We start from the raw sequence: 24,727 nt of genomic DNA on the forward strand, positions 1-24,727 counted from the left end.
TTCTTTGAAGTTCCCCCCCCCACTTCAAAGGCATTTTTGGGTACATAAAATGGGTCTCTGACCCCACCAAATAAGACACTTATGGACCTACACCTAGACACTGTTGGAGAGACTGCCAGGCTGCCCAGACGACTCATCTGGATTGCTTTGCTCAAGGACGGCTTTCCTGCTCGTTGCCCTTCTGCGCTTGACTCTTCTGGAAGGATTCTGGCTTCCTCCTAAAGTGCTCTCCAAGGGCTTGCCTCCCGTTTCTGAAGTCTATACTTGTGCGTCGGAAAATCAACACAATGCCTGCAGAAATTAACGCTGCATCTGTATTCTGGCTGGGAAACTGCTGCACCGCCGACCATAACGACGCAGCGCCAGCCTCGCAACTGGAAACCGATGCCACGCTTGCCTCGCGGCTGAAATTTTGTCACGTAGCCTACCGGATCAACGCAGCGCATGCTCCTTCTACCAGCACGTCAAGGATTTTCAACACATTGTCCCTGGGTGTCAAAATAACCCATCATCACAGTGAGGATCCAAGGCTGCACTCCTGAAAAATCAACGCATCCCTTGCAGTGTGGAAAGAAATAACGCATCGTCTGTGCAGCGTCGGGAAATTTGACGCATCACCTTATTTTTCAACACATCTCATCCTCTGCAGCCCCTGTGCATCGTTATTGTTTACACATTCCAGGTACTGTGTGTTACAAGGATACAACAACTGTTTCTTAAGAACTGAGACTCTTTTAAACCTTTAAAAAGTGACATCTTGACTTGTGTATACTGAATTTTTCGCTTTGAACTTATTTTATTCAGATAAATACTATCTATTTTCTAAACCTGTGTGTTGTATTTTGTGGTATTTTTTACTGTGTTACTGTGTGAGTTATTGCACAAATGCTTCACTCATTGCCTTCTAAGTTAAGCCTGCCAGCTCTGTGCCAAGCTACCAGAGGGTGAGCATAGGCTAATTTGTGTTGTGTTGTGTTGTGTTGGGACTTACCTTAACTAGGATTGTGGTCCCTACTTGGACAAGGGTGTATACCTCTACAACTAGAGACCCAATTTCTAATAGTCTCCAATAGCTTATAGGGTGCATCTTTGTTCAGCAGGACTTCCAATTCTCCCTTGATTTTCGTAGTTTCCTATAGACAAGGTGTGAGGTTGTTTATGTTCCGTCTCCAACCTGAAGAGAGCATCCTCTAATTCTGTTAGTCAAAGTTTACAAAAATGGAAAAAGGCAAAGAAATGTGCTATAATCCCAGCCCATATCACTGCCTTTACAGGGTCCCAAATCGTGGCCCAAGAAAGATCCTCAGTCAGGTTCTCAGCAAAGTAGCAATCAAGCACTTCTTTGATATTGGAATGGAGAACCGGATCGCAGAAAGCAATCTCATTCATCTTCCACGGTTGATATGATCGCGATTGTGGCAAAGTGGTCGAAAGCAATAGCACGACCGGAGCATGATCAGAGAAAACTTAAGACCTGACAGGAATGCTGCCCACTCTAAGCAAGAGGGTGGCCAAAGCCTGAAAGAAATCAATATGGGAATAAGATTCATGTACGTTCGAGAATTAAGAATAGTCCCAATCATGAGGATGAAGATGATGCCAAACATCCACTGAATTCCAATCTGTAACACTCTGGGTCAAAGAATGAGGAGGATGGGACACTCCCCATGAGGAAGTTGGGCGATCTATGGCTGGGTCCAAGGTTGTGTTGTAGTCCTCGCCCAAAATCAATTGATGGCTGGAGGCAGCCACCTCATCCAGGAACAAAGCAGAAAAGAAGGGAGCCTTGTGGTCGTTGGAACCATAAATGAAATCTATGGAATAGGAGGTGATATCATAAGAGTCACAGATCATCACACATCTTTCTTCCCTAAACAGTATGTGTCACTTTCAGCTGTACATCTGTCCGAATAAAAATCCCAACCCCTTTGGTCTTGGTAAAAGCGGAAGAATGGAACTGATGGGGACTAATATGTGAAATGAGCCTGGAGACATCTCTTGCCAGCAGGTGGGCATCCTAAAGCAAGACCACATGTACACCTCCAGAGGACAGCCAGAGGAGTAATGTTTTACGCTTACAAGGGAAATTAAGGCCCTGGACATTGAAGGACCAAAAACCTATTGGCGGGTCAACTGCCATTAGATAGGTAAGGCCAAAGGCCGGTATCCTCCTTCAAATGCACTACACATCTCATACGTCTTCCCAACCTGCCATAAATCTTCGTGCTCAACCAGAATCTCGATTCTTATTGGCGTTTCTTCATACTACTTTTAGTGACCTCATAAACTTATCGCACCTGGTGTGCTTCCTCAACGCCTTCCTTTTAATTGATTGCCTTGTATCCTACCTCTGTTCCCTCCTGATCTCTCTCTTCAAACATGCACTTTTGACAATGTTCACTTCTGTGCTACTGTGGCTAACAATCCATGGAATATTACCATTATTTCCGTACAGCTCTCATTATGTTCTAGTTCAAACCATGTTTTAACACTAATTCAATATATCTGACCTTGGTTATGTGTCTAAAATGAATGTTATGGATTTTAGAGTGTTTTTTTCCCCACTACTACACTGCATTTCTTATAAGTGGAAAGAAAAGGGCTCACCTTGAATGAGTAAAATAAATACATAAATAAATAAATATATATATATATATATATATATATACACACACACACACACACACACAGAATCACATGACAAAACCTTCCTCAAAAACCTTAGAGAGCTATATTTTTTTGAAAAAACATGGGTTAATTACAAATAGGATGGCATTCATATAGAAATAAACGTGTATAAAATCTTACCGTGGGGTACAGAGGCGATTGCACTTTTAGTCCACCCTTGAAGAAAAAACACACAGAAGCACACTATTTTATTCTTTAAAATACAGTTATTCTAAACTTAAGGCAAGTAAACAAAGTAATACTTTACATATAAAGCGTCATCTTAATGTGTTGTATGTTTATTGTGCTTTCTACACGTTTTAAAGTGCACCTGTCGTCTCAGGGTTCTTTAGTTTAAAAAACTATTAACAGTTTGTAAAACTTTAAACTGACAGAGGACTTGATTTTTAGAGTGAAAACCGGCCAGGCAGAGGGAACTGTGTACATTCTTAAGAGACAAACGTGGCTTTCTCCACCAGTAGGTATGTAAACGTCAGTTTCAAAATGTGGGTGTTGGAGAGAGATCAGCAATTCCGTGCCTTACACCCACTCACATACAGTATTTGTTTTTAGGTTCACACGTTTGGTTAACAACTAAGGCAGAACCAATTACAAGTACAGGGTCAGTCCCTTTGCTATTGTCCCAAGGCCTTGTAATAATTAAATGGAGGCCAAAAAGCACTGACACATTTAAGGAAGCAAAAACATTAAGTTAAACAGCGGGAACATAATTCTACCTGTGCAAAAGATCCTCTTAACAATTAATAAATGTCTGTGTTTTTGTTAATAAAAACACAAATCGACTGTATATAAACGAGGATTGCATGATTTGTTTTTAATCAAGATAACTAACACACAAATGAAATAAAAATAGAAAAGCGATAATATATATATCATGATAACGCACAAGGTAAAGTGGACAGAGGCTGCGCATGGGACCAGATGTACGAACTTTTGTTTTGCGACTCGTAATCAGATCCATTTGGGAATCGCAAACTGTGAGTCACAAAACAAAATGTACAACAGTGTTAAGTACAATGTTTGTGATTTCCAATGGGGTTGCAACGCAATTTGCAACCCCATTGGGAATGGCTGCACTCACAGGGATGGTGGCCTGCTGGGGATGGCAGACCACCATGCCTGTGACTGCTTTTTAAATAAAGCATTTTTTTTTTTGTTTCTTTTTTTTTTTTTTAAATGCAGCTCGTTTTCCTTAAAGGAGAACAAGATCCATTACAAGCACAAAAAATGAAGTTTTCTTTAAATTTTTCAGCGTAGGCAGTGGTCTGTGGGACCACTACCAGCTCTGAGAAAATATTTTAGCTTCCATTCAAAAATGGGAAGAGGTATCTTCTGGACCCCTTTGCGTTTGCAAATGGGTTAACATCAATCTGAAATTGGTGTTAACTGTTAACTGTGATCGTTTTGCGACCGCATTCATGGTCACAAAACAATCAGACATGCCACTGTAGTTAGAAAGGGACGGCCTTGGAATGCCCCTTCCTAATTGTGACTCGCAAAACCTTTTTGCAATTCAGTAAATATACTACTGAATCACAAAATTGGGTTCGTCCATTGAGAAATGCTTTTTTCTTGTTGCAAACAGCCCGATTCTGTGAATCAGGCCGTTTGCGACAAGAAAAAAGCTTTGTACATCTGGCCCTCAGTTATTACAGAAAGCTCCAGACCAATAGAGATCTCTTGAATTCAATCACAGATTTATCCCTTTGAGGAAGTAATAAGGCTCAGTGAATCGTTGTCCTTCCGCATCTTTCTTAGGGGTTAAGAGGATTTCTTATAGTTGTGACACATCCAAATATCTGTTGCACACAAGGAGGTGGACAATACCCCACTTCAGTTGTATGAAGTTTTTGTTTAGGGATATTTTGTGCTTCGCTAGAGTTTTCTTCTTCTGACATAATTGCACATATTGCAGTTTTTAGTCTCCTTTAACTATATTAATATTGAAGCCTTTTTGTATTTCTGTGTTCCGGAGTGCTGGTTGTTGCCACTGTCCACTCTCCTGTCCATATTTTAAAGGACGGAGAGTGGCAGGTCTATTGGCCAATCCCCTGCAGGCAGCCAACCCTTAAGATGCCCAACCCCTAGCCACGCCTGGCCTTTTGTCGAGCACTGCATGGGGATGGGGGCAGGGCCTGATTGCCGGAAGGCCAGGCCCTGCACCCAAATACCCGAGGCACCCAGCCACATGCTATGCACGGACAGAATCTTAAAGCAAACACTGAATGCAAAACACTTATACAGTGTGCCTTTAAACGTACAAAACTGCCCCAATTCGCAAATATGGGCTACTTTTTAGTTTTATAATTTATTAAAGGGAGCCTTCAACTTGCATCTGTCTAGCTCACATTTACCCAGTAAAGCTTGTTAGCTAGACCTGTTGCACCTGAAATGGAGTAGTCGATTTGAGTGACAGGGCAGCTTAGCGGGTGTCAGGGAGTGACACTGAAAGAGAATGAGGCTGCTGCACTGGTGGCAGTTTAACGAAGTAAGACTGCAGCATAATGGTGACAGGGGAGGAGGACATGTCTGTGCACCCAAAGCCCCACACAGGGATTGGTGATAGTTGTGTAAATGACTGACAGTGACCCATCTTGAGAAGAAAATAACTGCAACTGCATTGGAATAAGGGGCAGCAACAGGGTAGACTGTAAGAGACATGGTTGAGGGCTTGCACAGGGCTTTGTTACTTCTCTGATCTATCCCGGAATTTTATTAACATTATCTAGATTTCTGGAGGATGTGGTTTGAATTTCCTTTAATAAGCATCAGTTTCTAAATCTCTGACTGTAGAAGGCCTGTGGCTAAATGTTAGGAGTTACGTAAGGTGACACAAGAAGCAACTGTTTTGCCAGCAACAATATAAATTGATGCCTGAGCTAGAAAGCTACTTGGATGTCGCTCTCTTGTCATGGTTTTTCACTCATATACTGAATATTCTACTCAATGAACGTCAAAAATGGGTACATTGACTTTGCCTACTGGCATTCAAAGGAAGGAGGCATAACTGAAAAAAGCCATTTGTAATCATCCATAAAATTCTTTGCAAAAACTGGGGAAAAATTGGAATTTAAAAGCACGCTTGACTAGTTATGTATCCAGGTACACTGACCAATAACGAGAGTCAAGGGGAACATCAGCAATTACAATAATTAAAGTAGATGGATGTTTTAAACAGAACTCTTAGGTTAGATGATAAGAGGCAAAATTTAAACTTCCACCAGCTAGAAAAGGAACCTCATCTCTATAGAAATCCAACAGCAATGACTAGAGTAAATCCTGAATCAAATGCATTAATACCCCTCGCAAATGAACACTCAGAAGAGTTCTTACTTCCAACTCTGGTCACAAGTTCTAAATATTAAGGCTTTGTTCCAGGTTGCAAGCTTCAACTTTAAATACTTTTTCAAAAATTGCTGAATATTGCCCAATTTCTACATAAACAAATCAATGCTCTTAACTATAGAACTAGACATGAGCTCAGGTTAGGCTGAAGTCATCACTAAAGTGACCATGAAAAAGCCCTCCCTACCGGGGTCTTACAAATATGCCTGGCTCAATTAAAGCTATACAGTATGTTCAAGCTCATCTTACCATATGCACCTATTTGTTTGACCAATCTAACATGTTCTTCTTACAATAAACGTGCTTCAGTGAGAAACTCAATGTGTATTAAAGATGAATTGCTTTAGCTACAAGGTCTTTCTTTGGGATTCTTCAGCAGCATAAAAAAACTCTGTTTGCAAATTCCAGGTTAAAAAAATTGCAATTCCTAGGTTGATCCTTTTTCTGTCAGCAACCAGTAGACATAGAACTCACTTCCCACATGAACTGTCTTTTGTGGGATCCCTCATTTACAGAAAAAAAGCTTAACACTTTGCTACTGAAGAAATACCTAGGGACACAGCGGCCCTCATTACAACCGTGGCAGCAAATGCCGCCTACCGCCATGCTGACGACCGCCAACATACCATGCCCATGGCGGTATTCCGCCATGGGTATTATGACCCAGACTGAGAATTCCGCCACAATACAGACACCCACACAAGTCTACCAGCCCAAAGGTCAGTGATAAACTGGCGATAGCAAAACCCACACAGTTACGCCAACAGGAATACGCCCACAGTATCACGACCCACGAATCACCGCAGCGGTCTTTCAACTGCGGTAAACCATTGGCGGTAAACACAGCTGAGCTCAAAATACACACAAACTTACAAAATTACACCAGTTTGGACAATTTAAACTACACACACCACAACACACATACACGCACCACAACACACACACACCACACCCACACACACACACACCACTATAAAACACACACACACATTACCCACAACCCTTTAAACGAAAAAGAAGATTGCCAACACAGAGAGACACAAGCCAGGAGCACCCACTCAATCAGAGGCACAGAACACTATCACCCATACACCATCCACGCACATCACAGCATACACCCCAACACATTACCCCACACATCCTCACACATCACTCACACCATATCCATGGCACCACAAAGACACCCCAGGTTTTCAGAGGAGGAGCTAAGGGTCATGGTGGAGGAAATCATCCAGGTAGAGCCACAGCTATTGGGATCACAGGTGCCGCAGACGTCCATTGCAAGGAAGATGGAGCTATGGCGGAGAATCGTGGACAGGGTCAAAGCCGTGGGACAGCACCAAAGAACCAGGGATGACATCAGGAACAGGTGGAACAACCTATGGGGGAAGGTGCGTTCCGTGGTTGCAAGACATTAGGTAGCAGTACAGAGGACTGGGGGTAGACCCCCACCTCCTCCCCTACAACTAACAACATGGGAGGAGAGAAAGTCTTGGCGATCATGCATCCTGAGGGCCTCACAGGAGAAGCAGGAGGTCTGGACTCTGGTAAGTCAAATATTTACTACTTTATCTGCCCCCCCCACCTGCATGCCATCACAAACTCCTTCCCTCACCCCCATCACTCCACCACCTCACATATACCCCACTATCACAACCCACCTATCCCAATACCAAGCCCTGCATGCAACACTAAAGCATGGACCCCAAACACAGACCCGCATGGACACTCATCACCGCAACATGCTCAGTAGAGAGACTCACCCAGCCCACAAAATCACCACTCACACAAGGCCAAGCTGACAGGGAAATCACAATCATATTGGGAAACACACCCATGCCCAAGATGGCACACGCAGATACATTAACACTGCATTTGCATCCACACCCATAATCAACGTCACCGGAGAGGAGGTGCCAGCTACATCCAGTCCCCCCACAGAAGAGGCCCACAGTGACAACAGCAGCTCTGCATGCCTGGATCAGAATGACAAACCTGGCCCATCCGGGACCTATGGACAGTCGGTTCCCCTGCCACAGTCCCAACCCACCACACAGCCATCCCCCTCAGGAAACACCACCACAGCACCCACTCAGCGGGCCCATGCCACTGTCCCCAGGACACGTCAATCAGCAGTGTGTCCACCACTACAGGGACCCCAGGCAACCCCACAAACACAGGACGATCAGGGACCTGGGGTCAGTGGCAGTGGGCACATGGTTCAGGGGACAGGCACAGGACAACAGGGAAGCTGGGAGGACTGCTGTGCAACAGGGGGAGGACAGACCCTGGGAACCCACTCTCCACAAGTCACTCTCCAACATCCTGGGAGCATACCACCATTCCCAGGAGATGATGTGCCAGATACTGGCCAAGTTGCAGGAGACCCAGCAGCTGCAGGAGGGACAGTACCTGGGGATCAGGGATGACCTAACAAAAATCTACACCATTCTGGTCACCATTGCAGGTGTGCTGGCTGACATGGGCAACACCATGAGGGAGGCAGTGGCACAACAACGGGCGCCTGACACTAGCCAAACCGATGAACAGCTTTCCACCTCCGCCGCCACTGGTGGACAGGAGGCCCCACCACAGGACCAACAGGTCACCAGCACCGCACCCCCTGCAGAAGGAGAACCACCCCGCAAACAGTCCCTGCGATCCAGGCAGAAGCCAGAGAACATTGCCAAGACCCCCACCAGGAATTAAGTCTCACATGAATGTCACCCTTGTGTCCCACACTGTCACCCTGTCCACCTTCAACTGCCATAATTCCCCTTCCTATGCCCCATTGGACAATGCTCCTGTGATACCAAGAGACTGGACTCTACCCTGGAATTTCCTCCACTAACAGCCCAGCCCATTGCACATCCCCCTCTACTTATGAACACCTAAATAAACACCCTTGGAACAAATACCAATCTGGAGTCTGTCAAATGATTCACAAATGTATTAGTACAACATTATCAAAGCATTGCAACTCAAATATACAGTGAAATATACTTTGGGATGACCTTTGGTGGGCAGCAGTACACATAGCAGGAGCCAGAGTGGGGCACAGAGATCTGAAAATAGAGATGCAAAAGGGTACAGTCATTGTCCATAGACATAAGAAGGAGGCTGCCTTGTACAATGTCCAACAGATAACTGAAATGTAAAGTGAAGTTACAGTGTCTTATCTGTGTGACACTGGAAGTACTGCTGAATTATATTGCTTCTGTTGTCAAGATCATCTTCCTCTGCCTCCTCTTCCTCACTGTCCACAGGCTCCACCGCTGCCACAAGACCATCTCCAGGCATCCTCCTGCAGAAAAGGCACCTGGCGTCTCAAGGCTAGGTTGTACAACATGCAACGATGATCTGGCACACCTTCTTTGGTGAGTACAGGGATCCACCAGTCAGATGGAGGCACCGGAACCTGGCCTTCAGGAGGCCGAAGGTCCTTTCAATAATCCTCATTGTACGCACATGTGCCTCATTGTAACGTTCCTCTGCCCTTGTGCTGGAATTCCTCACTGGGGTCAGTAGCCATGAGCGGTTAGGGTAACCAGAGTCACCTGCAAATATTGAGGGACAACTGTTAGATACACACTAACCCTTAGGGACAACCCCATTCCCAAACACCTACTCATAGTGTGTGGGAACCTTTGGCTCACCTATTAGCTACACCCGGTGCCTCTGGAGTTGGCCCATCACATATGTGATGCTGCTATTCCTCAAGATAAAGGCATCATGCACAGAGCCAGGATATTTGGCATTCACATGGGAGATGTACTGGCCCGCCAAACACACCATCTCCACATTCATAGAGTGATAGCTTTTTCTATTCCTGTAAACGTGTTCATTTCTCCGGGGAGGGGGGGACGTCAGCGGGACAAATGCCACATGTGTACTATTAATGGCACCAATGGTGTTGGGGATATGTCCCAGGGCTTAAAAGTCGTCCGCTTTCACTGTGGCCAAATCCTTCACCTGGGGAACACAATGTAGCTGTGCATGTGTTTCAGCAGGGCAGACAACACTCTGGTCAACACGTTTCGGAACACTGGCTGAGACATCCCTGATGCCATGGCCACTGTTGTCTGGAAGGAACCACTTGCCAGGAAATGGAGCACTGACAGGACCTGCACTATAGGGGGGATACCTGCGGGCTGGCGGATACCTGACATCAGGTCTGGCTGCAATTGGGCACACAGTTGTCGGATTGTGGCACGATCAAGTCTGTAGGTTATGATAATGTGTCCTCCATTGTGGCAAGGTCCACCAAGAGTCTGTACACCATCTCATATTCTGCCTCAGCGGTTGAAGCCTATGGAAGAGAACGGTGAACAGAGGGTCATATTCCTACATCTATTGCACTAATGACGATTTGTTTACTTTACAGAAACAAAATGTGAATCCGACAATCAGTTGCTGTGCCAATGTTTGCTGTGACTTAGTTAGGTACCATGCCCTGTGCCCCCCTGAAATGGCGGTTCCTGACCTGTGAGGAGGGACAAGTGGAAATGAGGTAATTGCACTGGCGTTGTGCGCCTTCGCGGTAGGCGGTCGATGACCGCAGCGCAAAATCGCATTGGTTATCATTGGGTCCTATGGGTTCCAGGAGCCAATGGCGATGTACGCCTGCGGTGACGGTACGCACCGCCGTGGACATACTGCCATTTTCTATCTATCCACTCGCTACCTGACCTTCAACAGGTGAGGACCTACACTACAAGTGCTGCTGTGACCTGTGTCTGGAAGCGACCATGGCTCATGTGTCTGGGGAAAGGGCCCCTGCCTTCACTGCGGAGTTGTAGAAACTGGTGGATGGGGTCCTACCCCAGTACACGTTACTCTACGGTCCTCCAGACAAACAGGTGAAAAAACTGTGAGCATGATGCATGGGCCATGAATGTATGGAGTGCTGTGTATGTAAGCCACATGTAGGGGGTGGCCGAGGCGTCCTGGCCAGAGTGCAGCATGTAAGGTGGTCAATGTATGTGCGTCAGGGGATGGGAGGGATCTGGTGGGCAATGAGTGATGGTCTGGACGGGTGACTAATTCCCTTTTCTGCTGTCTTTTCCCTGCAGGTCAGCGTCCATCTGAAAGAGGGTATTTGGCGTGCCATCGCCCAGGAGGTGCGGACCCTGGGGATCTTTGACAGGCGAGCACCCACTGCTGCAAGAGGTGGGAGGACCTGCGCCGCTGGGAAAAGAAGATGGCAGAGGCCCAGTTGGGACTGGTCTTCCAACGAGGAAGGGGTGCCTGTTGGACCATGACCCCCCTGATGTTCCGTATCCTGGCGGTGGCCTATCCGGAGTTGAATGGGCGCTTCAAGGCATCACAGCAGCCACAAGGGGGTGAGTAATGATTCTGAAACCTGACTTTGCACGTGTTAGGAGGTACCTGGGTGGGGGATGTGGGCTATGGGTGCCCCTAGGCCAGGGTGAAAATGGCAGGGTAGGTCCCTTGTTGGGCAGGCACTGAAGCCTTTCTACCCCAATAGTGTTAGTGGGCATCTACTACTGGGCAGGGTCATGTGGGTTTCTGGTGTGCAGCTGATGGCGTTAGGCATTGTACCCCATGGGCTGGTGACTATCTTAGTAAATGGCTGGGCATGGCCTAGTGCATAGGGCTGCTCCCTGTGTGTTGTGTACACCAACGGTAGTGGTGTTGCTAGCATTGACCAAGTATATCCTCTGTCTCTTCCCCGACCTTTTTGTTTTGTCACCCTGTCCTTCTGTGCATTAGCATCAGCTGGCGGAGGAGCAGAGGCACCTACGACGGAGGGAGGTGCATCCCACATGGGCCTGGAGGCTGAATACACCGATGGTGAGGGCACCCGTGGGACGTAGGGCGAGGGGAGCACCACGACGGAGACAGGAGGGGAGACCCCAGACAGCTACTCATTCTCCGATGGAGGCTCCCTGGCGGTGGCGGCCACCTCTGAGCCCACCCCACCAACAGGTACAGCCACCACCCTTCTACCAGCACCGCCCTGAGGGTGTTTCCTGTGCCCGTTCACCCAGGATGGTGGGCATCTCCTTTGCCCCAAGCACCTCAGGCCCTGCCCCAGTCAGCCCTGCTGCCCTCAGTGAGGAGGCTATTGACCTCCTGAGATCCCGCACTGTTGGGCAGTCAACCATACTGAATGCCATCCAGGGTGTCGAGAGGCATTTGCAACAAACAAATGCATACCTGGAGGGCATTCACTCTAGCGTGGCGGCCCAACAGAGAGCATTTCAGGCTCTGGCCAACTCCCGGATGGCAGCCCTTGTCCCTGTGTCCAGCCTCTCCCCTCCAGCTTCCTCTACCGAGTCCCAATCCCCTCAACCCCAGCCTATCCCAAGCACACCTTCAGACCAGCATTCACCCAAATCAACACCCAGAAGTGGCTCAGGCAAACACAAGCACCACACATCCTCCCACAGGCACTCACACAAGCACCATCCCCATGCAGACACACCAACATCCACTGCCTCTACTGTGTCCCCCTCCTCCTCCTCTTCCACCTCCCTCCCTGTAGCGTCTCCACTCACACCTGCTTGTACTACATCCTCATCCACTACCTCCATCACCAGCACGCCCATCACTACTCACCCCTCACTGGCAGTCACCACCCCCACATCCATGCCTCTCCCAGTGTGTCTGTGACCCCTCCTCCCAAAGTACACAAACGCAAGCACCCACCCACCCAACAGCCATTCACCTCACAACAGCATCCAGCACATGCACCTTCACCCAAACTCAGCAGACACCTCCTACAACCACTCCCTCTTCCTCCACTCCCAAACCCTCTTCCTGCTCCAGTGTGTCTAAAAAGCTTTTCCTGGCAAACGTTGATCTGTTCCCTACCCCTCCCCCCCATGTGCTCCCCCTCAGGCCAGGGGCCACTGGCACCAGTACTGTCAGCATCAGCATCCCCAATGGGCAGCTGTCCGAGGCTGCAGGAGAAGGGCTGGAGCCTTCTTCCACCACTGGCAGCACCGGCACCACTGCTGTCATTGCCAGCAGCTCCGCCGCAAGCACCGCCACCTGCACCAATGACAGTAGGACCACTACCAGCAGCAGCACCAGCACCAGTGGGCGGCCGTCCGAGGCTGCAGGAGACGGGATGGAGCCTACCACCACCACTGGCAGCACCCCCACCAGCACCGGCACTACCACCAGTTTGCAGCCTTAGGTGCCGCAGGATGGAGTCTAGCATTGCCTCCATGGACTATCATGCAACCTGATCCCTGCAAATCTCGTGCCTCAGACACCCAGGTGAGGGAATGTGAACTGCCACACCCCAAGTGCTGCATCACTGGGCACAAGGCCCCCTCCAGAACCAGTGGAGATATGCATCCACTCACCCTTTCCTTGGCAGGATAAAGCACACTGGGCACAAAGCCTCGAGAACCAGTGGAGATATGCATCCACTCACACAATCCTTGGCAGGATGAAGCACACTGGGCACAGGGCCCCCTCCAGAACCAGTGGAGATATGCATCCACTCACCCTTTCCTTGGCAGGATGAAGCACACTGGGCACAAAGCCCCCTCCAGAACCAGTGGAGAAGCCATCCACTAGAGAGACTGTGGCTTTGCACTCCCCAGGACATCTCTGTGGGCATGAAGCCCCCTCCAGGAGCAGTGGTGTAGTACCATCTTCCGGCTGAGATGCCCCCCTTCCCCAATCCTCCTAAGGTGCATGTGCGTTTACGACCTGATGCCCCTGCAGTGTTCTCTCCGTATTGAGGCAGGAGTCAAGTGTGGGCTTGGCTCATAATTTGTGGCCCAGTGGCACGCGGACAATTGGAAAGGACAATGTACGGCCTTATGTACATATTGTAAATTTTTTTAAATACTCTTTTTATATTCGTAACGTATATATGCCTATTTCTAATATATCACTGATTGGACTCTATTCCTTTTTATCCTTGCGTTCTTCCAGCGGGTTACGTGTGTAAATGTAATGTTGTTGCATGTGTTTGTGTGTGTGGTGTTGTGGGTGAGGGTGGGGCTGGGGTGTTGCATGTTGCCTGTGTGTGTCACTCTCTTTCTTCCCCTGTGTACTAGGTGCAGTACTCACTGTGGTCGTCGCCGCCGCCTTTGGTATTCCTGGTAGATCCAGCATGGGTAGGACCTGTAACTCGGGCTCCATGGCGTCCTGGTTCTTCGTTGAGTGTCGAGAGGTGGGTGGTTTACCTTCCAAACACTGTTTCTGCTGTGCTTTTGATGGCATTGGTACCGCCCCAGAAAAGCTGGCGAATTGGCGGTTGTGATGGGTTGGGTGCTACATTGTCTTCCGCCTGGCTGTTGGCGGTTACCGCCGGGTTTGTTGCTACCGCCGTGGCGGTCGGAGTGTTAAAGTGGCTGTCTGTGTTGGCGGTTTCCGCCATGGTTGTGATCCCATTTTATTTACCGCCAGCCTGTTGGCGGTATTACCGCCGCTTTAACACCAACTGCCAGGGTTGTAATGAGGGCCAGTGTCTAATTAACATGCCATTCTACTACTACCAAAGAGTCACACATGGTGGTTGGTGGCAAGGACAATCCTCAGGTTGGTCATGATCCTGTCCCGGTGCTTCTTTACATGGATGACACAGTTCTGATGGACATGGGAGATCTAGACCTAGGGGGGTAATATTAAGAATTAAGTTATGATGATATGTGGGACATCCACCTCAATTTAGAAAGCATTTAGTATCCAGGATGCTGCCATATAACAAGCACACACACTTTCCTATCTGGGCGCTATGTTTAATTCCAGATGAAACTGGGGGAATTAAGTAGATAGCAGTTCTGACGAATTTGCTAAAGCAATTAACACACTCTTCCTTTTCTTTGGAAGTGGGTTTAAAACCACTAAAGGAATTGTGCACAATAATTGTGGAATTGTATACCAAGTGTACATCAGCAGCAACATACGGGTGTAGTGTATGGTGTTATGCAAGTGTGTGAAAATTAACTGTGCAAGAAAATGCAGGTCTCTGACAATTTTTATCGGTGCCCAAACATTGCGTATCTATCCTAAATCTCAGAATTAGGGCTCTCATACATGGATGATCTTAGAGTCAAACCTTTACTTCTATGGAATGGCAGATGGATTTAAAAAAGGCGACCTGAACAGGAGAGTAATAGGGGATTGTCTATTATTAGAGAGGGCATTAACCAAACTTGGTTAAAGTACATAAAGATCTTACGCCATGGGATTATCAGGCCAAACTTTCTGATGGGCCTGAATCAGTGATGGATGTTAGCAAGGCAGAGATCAAACAAATGTGTTTTCAGTTTTTTGATCATGAGAGGCTTTTAGGCATCAGTCATAAAATGCGTTTTAAAGCATACTGTGAGCTGACACCAGAGATGGGCGTTTAACCTAACTATTATCTATTCTGGCTAACCAGGGTGATATGCTCTAATATGTTTTAGGCTCAGCCTCATCTATCGTATTGCTACCTTTCCACATATAAATGACTGGTCAAACATCTTGGCGAAATGCACCTGTGCTAACTGCTTTACTCATGTATGTTACACTTCATACTATTTTGTGAGATTTATAAGGCCTTTAGGTTATTGAGTTTGAGACACATTTTTAAACAGCATAAAATGAGATCTAGCAAGCTGGCCCTAACTGCTCTGAGACAATTGCAATCCCCTTAAATATGTGCCTCTTTAATATATAATTTGGAGGATGCTATGCGAATGAAGAATCTTTGAGAGATCAATGACCTCTTAATCTTATTTACAGTGTGCACTATGAATTTGCATATTTATGGTTTTAGGAGGTCACTGATCCTTATCAGGTTGAATATATTCCATTGGGGCTGGAGTGATATAGCCTTTAGGGCATTTATTAATAGAGGACTGTATGCTTGATATTCAACTAGGACACTTGTAAATAGCATGTTTATGGTCCTGTTAGTCCGCTCTCAATTATAACAAGTAGTGAACAGTCATTGCTTTCAGGCGTTTTTAATTTCAGTGAAATGGTTGTTTTAAAGCTGATTTTACTGTCTACCTTTCTACTGTGCTTTTACATTTTTTCTTTAAGCCAAATAAAGATTTTGAGGTTAAGTCACAGATAGTCAACTATTTCTAAATACGTGTTTTTTATGCAATCATAAGAGTTCTTACAATCCACTGGAAGAGAGCTAAAACCAATGCATGCAGTCACACAATAGCTCCTACTGACCCATTCCTCCTCACAACTTCCATTCATAGATCCTCACCTGGTAGCCCAAATGCTTCACTGAATGCTCACACCTGATATACATTAATGGTGTCTCTATTCTTATCCTCCCTATAGTGCGCATTTCCTGTACTCTAGCTACTAGCCACTGCTTTTCTGAACCTTCATATTGAAGCTTTTGCGTGCTTTGAAGCCTTAAGTATTCACTTACATGGGTGACTTATCTAAAAGCAAGCATGCAGGTTCTCTCTTGGGAGTACACTGAACCCTACTCACTGAACGAGCTCTTGATCTCCCAGGACAGATGCTTGATCAACTGTAATACCAAAGCTACTAATGATCATGAGGTGGCTACCAACCTGGAGTCTAGTCCAGTACTTAGCAGCCAACAGGCAAGTCCTCCTCGAACAGTGGCAATTTCTATCAGAATTATGTGACATACTGAACTACCAGTCGCCCTACATCAGTATTAGAGCCTGACAAAGTGTCCTTACTTCTCAATGTCACATCTATATTTACTAAATTAAAAGTTATACATCGCTCAACCATCCGACTTGTGTGCAAAGTTTGATACTCCATTTTCCTAAACTGCACATCATTTTGTTGAACATCTCTGCTGAAAGGATCAAGTTTCAGGTATTACTTGTTTAAACCTGGATGGGGTCTGATAGTGTGTAAACGGCTGTTAGTAACAAAAGAATGTTTTAGTACATTAAAATTAAATCCCATCAAGAACAGCCGTTTGAACATCTCCATTACAAACTTTTACGGGCAGAACCATTTTGCAAATACTTGTTGTATGTTAATAGTGAAGAAATAACATTCCCTATAGTACATTTCAACTGCAAGCAAATTAGATGAAGGATGCTGCTGGTAGCATATCCAAAGACAGGGGGTGAGGAATCTTAAAAAGTAGCATATTCTAGTTGTTTTGCTCCCCAGTTGAACTCTAGCCAAAATTTGGTACATTATTAAGAAATATCCAGAATATTTCTGAATTTTTCAATACTTCGCTCTAACATTTTGGCTGGCAGCAATTTTGACTTTTGTTCCACAGGCTTAATTTATTGAAGGATGGCAGTCACCTTTCTATGTAGTTTATTAGTTGAAAACCAACAGATTTGTTTCAAGTGTATCTCTGGGTGTTTCACGCTACTGAAAAATTGTGATTTAGCAGCAGTTATTTTCTTTGTCATTTTTAAAGCTATCCTAAATTCCACAAGTCAAATAAAGCTAGGTAGGACTTAAACGTGCCATTACAGAGAATAGATGAGTGAAAATTGACCATATTTGCCCAAACATATCTGCTGTGTAAGCTAAATGAAAAATACGTGCCAAATGTAAAAATCTGCATTTTGAAGACAGACAACTTCTGTTAGAACTGCAGTTTTTGGTTGTCAGAGTATGCATCCAATCGAGTCAGGGTAAACAAGATACACACTTAGAGATAACCTGTGCTCAACCCTTGGCAGCTTGGCCCAGAGCAGTAAGGCTTATCTAAAGAGGCAATGTGTAAAATATTTGTGCAACACACACGAGCAGTAACACAATGGAAACACCACAAAGACTCTACACAGGTTTAAAAACTAAAGAATATTTATCTGAGTAAAATAAGACCAAAATGTCAAAATCGAATCAGTAGAAGTCTAGATATGAATTTTTAAAGACTAAACCTAAAATAGGGCTTAGGATTCAATAGCGCCAAAAGGTTACTTGAGGTTGAGCTAGACCAGGGTAAATCGAAAGTTCAGGCTGACTGTAATGGAGGGTAGGCTAGCTACAGGACTCGTGGGGGGCGTGGTCACGAAGCCAAAGATGGCGCACGCTTGATCCGTCTGCTCCGGAGGGGCCTAAACTTCTCCTGTTATCCTGGGCCTCCCCCCGGGGCAAATTGACGGGGAGCGAGTGCGGGGACCCGTGTGGGCGACCCGAGCACCGGTGGAGCCCAGAACGAGCCCGTCGGAGGTGGCCGGCGAGCCCCTCGGCCTTGGGTCTGTCGCCGCGTTAATGTCAGGAGCCGGACTGAGCGAGTGAGCGGACACGCGGCTGGGCGTGGGACCGCGCGCCATTTGAGGGGGAGACAGCCGACCGCGGCTGGGGAGACGGGGCGGCCCCCCTCCTGTCTGGGGGTTGCTGCAGGGCTGTTCGTGGAAAGCCTTGTGTTCCCGAGACCGCGGAGGACGGTGTGACGGCGACCGGAGGTGCGTGCGGGCCCTCCGGCCCCACCCTTGCAAGTAAGGAGAAACGACCGGAGCCCCTGGGCCTGACGGGGGGCCCGGCTGCCGGGAGCCTTGCTGTGGCGCCGCCCCTGCATGCGGCACGCTGTGTCTGGCGGAAGGGGCCTCTGGTGTAGCAGACACCAACTTTGAGCACCGGCACACTCCTGCGGAACGTGCCGGGCCCCGGGAGGGCCGCCCTTGAGGAAAATACCGGACCCTCGGCCGAGCGAGACGATCGGCGGATAGGGGGACCCCCTGTTGGATGGTCGTGCCCGTGGTGGCCTACTGCGCGTATGGGGCGCTGGCCCCTGAACTTAGAACTAGCATGGAGGGCCCCGGGCCACAGAGCATGAAGGATCGCCCAGCTGCATCTGGGGAGATGAGAATCCCGGGGTGACCCCGACTGGAGCATGCCAATCGAGGAACTGAGTAACGGCGGACGGCCGATGGCCCGGGGGTAAGGCACAACACCTCCTTAAGAGTGGATGAACTGCCTGGCAGGGCTCGCCTGCCGAAACGGGTTGGGAGCGGTCCGCGGTACTCCGCGCAGTGGCCCACCGCGGGGATGGTCGATAGTGGGCGCCCTGCCTGACCGGACCGGCCCGGCCCCTGAAGTGGCGACTACTGTGATCGAACTGGTGTGGTGCCTTGTGTCCTGGTGCAACGCGCCCAGAGTCCACGGGGATCCAGAGCGAGAAGCTCGGGTCTCTGGTGCTGATGAGATTCTACCTGGCGGCCCCTGCAGGCCTTGAACTGCGCTTGAGACGGAAGTCCTAGATGGGGGATCCCCTGAGCTAACGCACTGTGGTCGGATTCGCCACTGGGGGGGACGATCTCCTACGTAATCGATGTCCCCTAAGAACCGCCACAGGGCTAAAGTCATGGACGGCACAGCGGCCCCCGGGCGCGGGGGGGGGGACTTGCGGGGTCCATCGCAGGTCGATGTACAGGACACCCTGGACAAAATATTGGGTGCGATAGAAGACACTAAGTTAACACTGCAACACAACATCAATCAGGTCGCGGTTGAACTGGGCCTCTTGAGGGCTGACCATCACAAATTATCGGACAGAGTCAAAGAGACAGAAACCACACTGGCCGACATCGCACCAAAACAAAAAGACCTGCAGGCCGAAATGTCGCATCTCAGAGATAGAGTGATGCGACTAGAGCGAAGAGCTGAGGACGCAGAGGGGAGAAGCCGGCGGAATAACGTGCGAGTGGTGGGCCTCCCGGAGGGGGCAGAAGGATCAAATATGGTAGAATTCCTGGAAAAATGGTTGAGCACAGTAGTGGCACCGGGCCGGCTGACTTCATTCTACACTCTGGAGAGAGCGCACCGCGTGCCTGCGGGGCCCCTGGCACCGGGCAGGCCCCCCCGAGTGGTGATCGCAAGATTACTGCACTATAGAGACAGGGACATCTTGCTACAAAGGGCGCGTGAAGAGGGCCCATTTAAGGTAGCAAATGGCGAAGTCACGCTGTTCCCGGACTTTACAGTAGAGGTACAGAGTAAGCGTACCTCATACATGGCAGTCAAAAGGGCCCTAAGGGACGAAGGTATACAATATTCGTTGCTGTACCCGGCTAAGCTGAAAGTAATGCTTGACAGTAAAACAACATTTCTTCAATCCCCGGAGGAGGCATGGGAATGGCTGGAAACTCATGGGACCCAGACAGAGCGGCTCAGGAGGGGGGGCCCGACCGGGGGTGGACCGCGCCGGCCCCCCAGGGGAAGACGGACTCGAAGTCGCCCACGCTTGGCGCCATCCCGGAACCAAAAAGAAAGTGGCAGAAGAGCAGCTCTGGAGGCAGCGGCCCGTGTGAACGGAGAGGGGACCCCCTGGGAGGACTCTGGCGGTGAATCTGACGAGACTGTGATGTCATCGGCGGGGGGCTCGAGCAGCTCGGTGCAGGCCCCGGTAGTGACCCCACAAACTGCAGATGACCTCTGAGGCCCGGGGGCTTACCGGATACCCCGGGGCGGGCGCAAATGGTGCACTAATGGCCCCTCCGTGCAGGGCCACCCCCCTACTGGAATCTCGCCTGTACAGGTGGACTGGCGAGAACTGCAACTAAAAGATGAAACATGCTGCACTGTTGCACGGGTGTTTTTTCTGTTTTTGGGCAGCCTACTGTTTGAGAGGTGCCCTGGGGAGGGGGAGTTGGGATAAGCAGTTACAAGTTAGGATGGCAAGGGGTGGTGAATGGTTGCGTAACAACAGTGCTTCACTAAGGATCAGGGGACAGCAGACGGTAAAAGTAGCAAAGAGTAGCCAATGTAAATTTAAAAATCACCAACATGGCAGAATACAATTTCTTAACGTGGAACGTTAGAGGGATGGGGTCACCGGCCAAGCGACACAAAATACTGGCGTATTTAAAAAGGAGGAATATACAGGTAGCAATGCTACAGGAGACCCACCTGGCGGCTGGTGAACCTGAGAGATTGAGACGTAGGTGGAGGGGGCGGGTGTTCGCAACAGAGTACTCAGCGTACGCAAGGGGAGTAATGATCTGGATCCGTGCAGGGGTTCCCCTAGAGATAGAAGCTTCCAACATAGATCGTGAGGGGAGGTTCGTGATTCTGGAGGGGCGGCTATCCGGCACACCGATTGTCCTGTGCTGCATGTATGCCCCAAATCAAGACCAGATCCCCTTTTTGACGAAATTATCGAGCCACCTCACCCGGCAGAGGAGAGGAGAGCTTTTGGTTGGAGGGGACTTCAATAGTATATTAGATGTAGACTTGGATAGATCCTCCCCCCCACTACAGGGTGCAATGTCAAGTAAGATAGCTGGGAAACTTAGTGAATGGATGAGCTACTGGGGGCTAGTGGATATATGGCGGGAACAACACTTACACGACAGGGATTACTCATATTATTCGGGCCTTCATCGACTCCACACCAGAATCGACAGGGTGGGGTGTACGGCTGACCTTGCACGTGGGATGGTTCACTCAGAATATCTGGGCCGTACACTGTCCGACCACAGCCCCCTATTGGTAACATGGAGGGCAGCAGAGATTAGGCCCCCCATTCCGGCCTGGAGATTGTCCCCTACAGCACTTGAGGACCCAGCATATAGAGACGCCCTGAGACAGCACCTGACTGACCATATTCAATTTAACAGTGGATCCACCACCTCTAGATCTACGGAATGGGAGGCCCTCAAGGTGGTGACAAGGGGTTTTTGTCTTGGACAATCAGCCGGAGTGAGACGCACACTTGAAAGGGAGCTGACTACGCTAGAGAAGATAATACATGAGGGAGAACTTACTCAGGGGACTGGCACACTAGTAAATGAGAAATATACTCAGGCAAAGAGGGACCATTCCCAGATTGAAGAACAACTTAGATGTCACAGCACACAAAAATACTTTGCCTCCCTACAATCTGAAGAGGGTAGGTCTGGGAAAATGTTAGCCTGGTTGGTGAGGCCGGGTGGAGAGGCTGAGCCCATCACAAATGTGCTGGATAAGGAAGGGTCATGCAGAAGTAGACCAGGCCCTGTAAATGATGCATTCAAGGAATATTACACCTTTTTATATGGAAAACCGGCTGAAATCAGTACGGAGGTCTTTGATAATTACCTACAACATATACCTATAACGAGCCTGATGGCCGGAGACAGGGATAGGCTGGGGGGCCCAGTGACGGTGGCGGAGGTCAGTGAAGCTATAGCTCAATTAGCCTCAGGGAAGACCCCGGGAACAGACGGCCTCCCCATGGACTTTTATAAAAAATTCGAGAAGCAACTGACCCCCCAGTTGGTAGAGATGTATACAGAATCGCTACAGAATGGGATAATGCTGTGCACCATGAGAGAGGCAATGGTAGTCCCACTCCCTAAGACAAAATCTAGGCAACCTTCGGTGACTGACTTCCGCCCCCTGTCAATGCTAAACAGTGATTTTAAAATACTAAGCAAGATCTTGGCCAACCGTCTACTCCCTCTTGTACCAACTCTGGTACATGTAGACCAGAATGGTTTCGTCCCGAATCGCAGCACCTCCTTAAACCTGAGACGTCTCTTTGCGGTCCTGAATATGCCTAGCGACATGAAACCTGCAGCAGGGGTGTTGCTCGCGGTGGATTTTGAGAAGGCATTTGACTCGATCAGATGGGACTACTTGAGAGCAGTGATGCTCCGTATGGGAGTGGGTGAAGATTGGGTCAAATGGGTGGACTTGTTGTACACGTCACCGCTGGCAAGAGTGAGAACAGGTAAAACAGTATCCGGAACTTACCCAATTCACAGGGGAACCAGACAAGGTTGCCCATTGTCCCCACTTTTATTCGCCCTGGCCATCGAGCCGCTGGCGTCCCAGATGCGGCGGGAGGGCGTGGGTAGAGGAGTGGAATGGGGACACCAAGAACATATCATCTCGCTATATGCTGATGATATACTTGTCTACCTTAGGGACGGAGAGAAGGATCTCCCATGGGCGCTGGGAGTGCTGGAGAACTATGGGAACATATCTGGACTTTGCCTCAACCGTAGCAAGACTTGCGTGTTCCCTATGGCTCCGGGCGGCGAACGCCCGACGACATGCCCTGGGGATATGATTTGGGCCCCTCGAACCTTTAAGTATTTGGGCATACAGGTGTTTCACGACAGTGCAGACTTGCGCGAGGGTAACCTGGGCAGAGCTCTACGATCTCTTAAGTCCTCGGTGGGGTTCTGGCGGTCGCTGAAATTAACGATAATGGCCAGAGTAGCATTGTCCAAAATGGTCATGCTGCCCCGGCTTCTATACTACTTCGCTAACCTGCCCCTTCTGATTCCAACAGCGTGGTTTCGTGAACTAAACACCCTACTCAGGGAACTTATATGTGATGATGGCCGTAGACGCACCTCGCTCCAGATACTATGCAGGCCAACTAACAAAGGGGGTCTAGGAGCACCAGATTTTGAAGCCTACTACCTGGCATCCCAGCTGCAATGGGTTGCCGGGTGGCTCACAGGTAAGGGTCACCTGGAGAGATACGCCGACCAAGTAGTGGAGGACATAAATCAGTTCATTGCTCGAATGACAAATAGGAAGCTTAATCCCCACATGCACAGCCTGATGACAAAAGTGGCGTCAGCATGTTGGAAGAGGTGCGTGAAAAGGGATGGCACTGTCCCCCCGTACTCTCCGGCCTTACCCCTGGCGGTACTTATGATCGAGGCTGGTGAGAGGAACCTGGGAGGCATGAGCCTCGGAACCTGGAGAAGAGCAGGAATAGAAACGGTGGGAGACCTGTTTCAGGAGGGAGTGTTGAGGTCTTTCACTAATCTTATTGACAGTGGAGTCTCCCCGGGTCAGTTCCTTATGTATCATAAACTGATACATGTGCTGAAAACGCACTGGATCACGGTCAATGCGGAACCAGCTACCCACAGGGTGCTGCATCTCCTATTGACATCAGGAGACGAGTCCCATCTGATATCTAAATTATACCGAGTTCAAGTTGAGGATGCACTAGATTCCCTGCGGCCACTGAGAGAGAGATGGGGGAGGACAGTCGGTAGGGAACCGTCAGATGCGGAATGGAACAGAGCTTTGGCTTACCCCCGGACCGTAGCTCGCAGCACACGCCTGAGATATATACAATATAATTACCTCCACAGAACGTACCTCACCCCACATCGGCTAACAGTAATCTATGGGGGAGTTCCTAGGGTGTGCCCCAGATGTAAAAATGTAGACGCAAATTTTGACCACATGGTATGGACCTGTCCAGAAATCCAACTGGGGTGGGAAGAGGTGATGTCCGACCTATCGAGACTCCTTAATATGAACCTGACTCCGACCCCTGACAGAAGTTTGATGGGCTTTGGGAATGGGTTGCCGCGGGGAAGAGTGGAGACCCGATTTCTGAGTCTGGCACTGGTATTATATAGGAGACAGATCACAAAGAACTGGAAGGCACAGTTTCGGCCCCCCCGGGTTGGGTGGAGACAAGACGTTACAACATGGGCTAGAGCCGAACTCCAGGTCCTGAAGAGCGAGGAGGGGAGGGGACTGCGTCGCCACCCTATAGCACAGAAATGGGAAGTAGCAATGACAAGCTGGGACAATATATTGAGAACAGCGGACGCAGACACTCCAACAGGAGTGGAGACTGGATAAACATAGGAAGGGAGGAAATGTTGCCTCGCCTTTTAGGACATGATAAGGGAAGACACGATAAGGCCGAGATTGAACAAAAGGCGGACAACAGGGGACCAAGCCCATGACATTGATTAACAGACAGGCTGAACCCGGTAGACGCCCCACCCACCTGAAACCAAACAAGTCTATGAGTAATGACACCATACATACTGGA

At 48.7% G+C, this 24,727-nt stretch overlaps 1 protein-coding gene across 2 annotated transcripts in view; it reads right to left on the reverse strand.

Moving 5' to 3' along the window:
- CRYBG3 (crystallin beta-gamma domain containing 3) overlaps positions 1–24,727 on the reverse strand; it is a 1,300,096-nt gene that overhangs the window by 740,466 nt on the left and 534,903 nt on the right. For both annotated transcript variants that reach the window (XM_069204785.1, XM_069204786.1), the window contains one exon: positions 2,809–2,844. In XM_069204785.1, the coding sequence (XP_069060886.1) occupies positions 2,809–2,844 (36 nt within the window). The remainder of the gene's footprint in view (positions 1–2,808; positions 2,845–24,727) is intronic.

The sequence above is a fragment of the Pleurodeles waltl genome, chromosome 8 (genome assembly GCF_031143425.1).
Source record: "Pleurodeles waltl isolate 20211129_DDA chromosome 8, aPleWal1.hap1.20221129, whole genome shotgun sequence".
In the NCBI taxonomy this organism is placed as follows: domain Eukaryota; kingdom Metazoa; phylum Chordata; class Amphibia; order Caudata; family Salamandridae; genus Pleurodeles; species Pleurodeles waltl.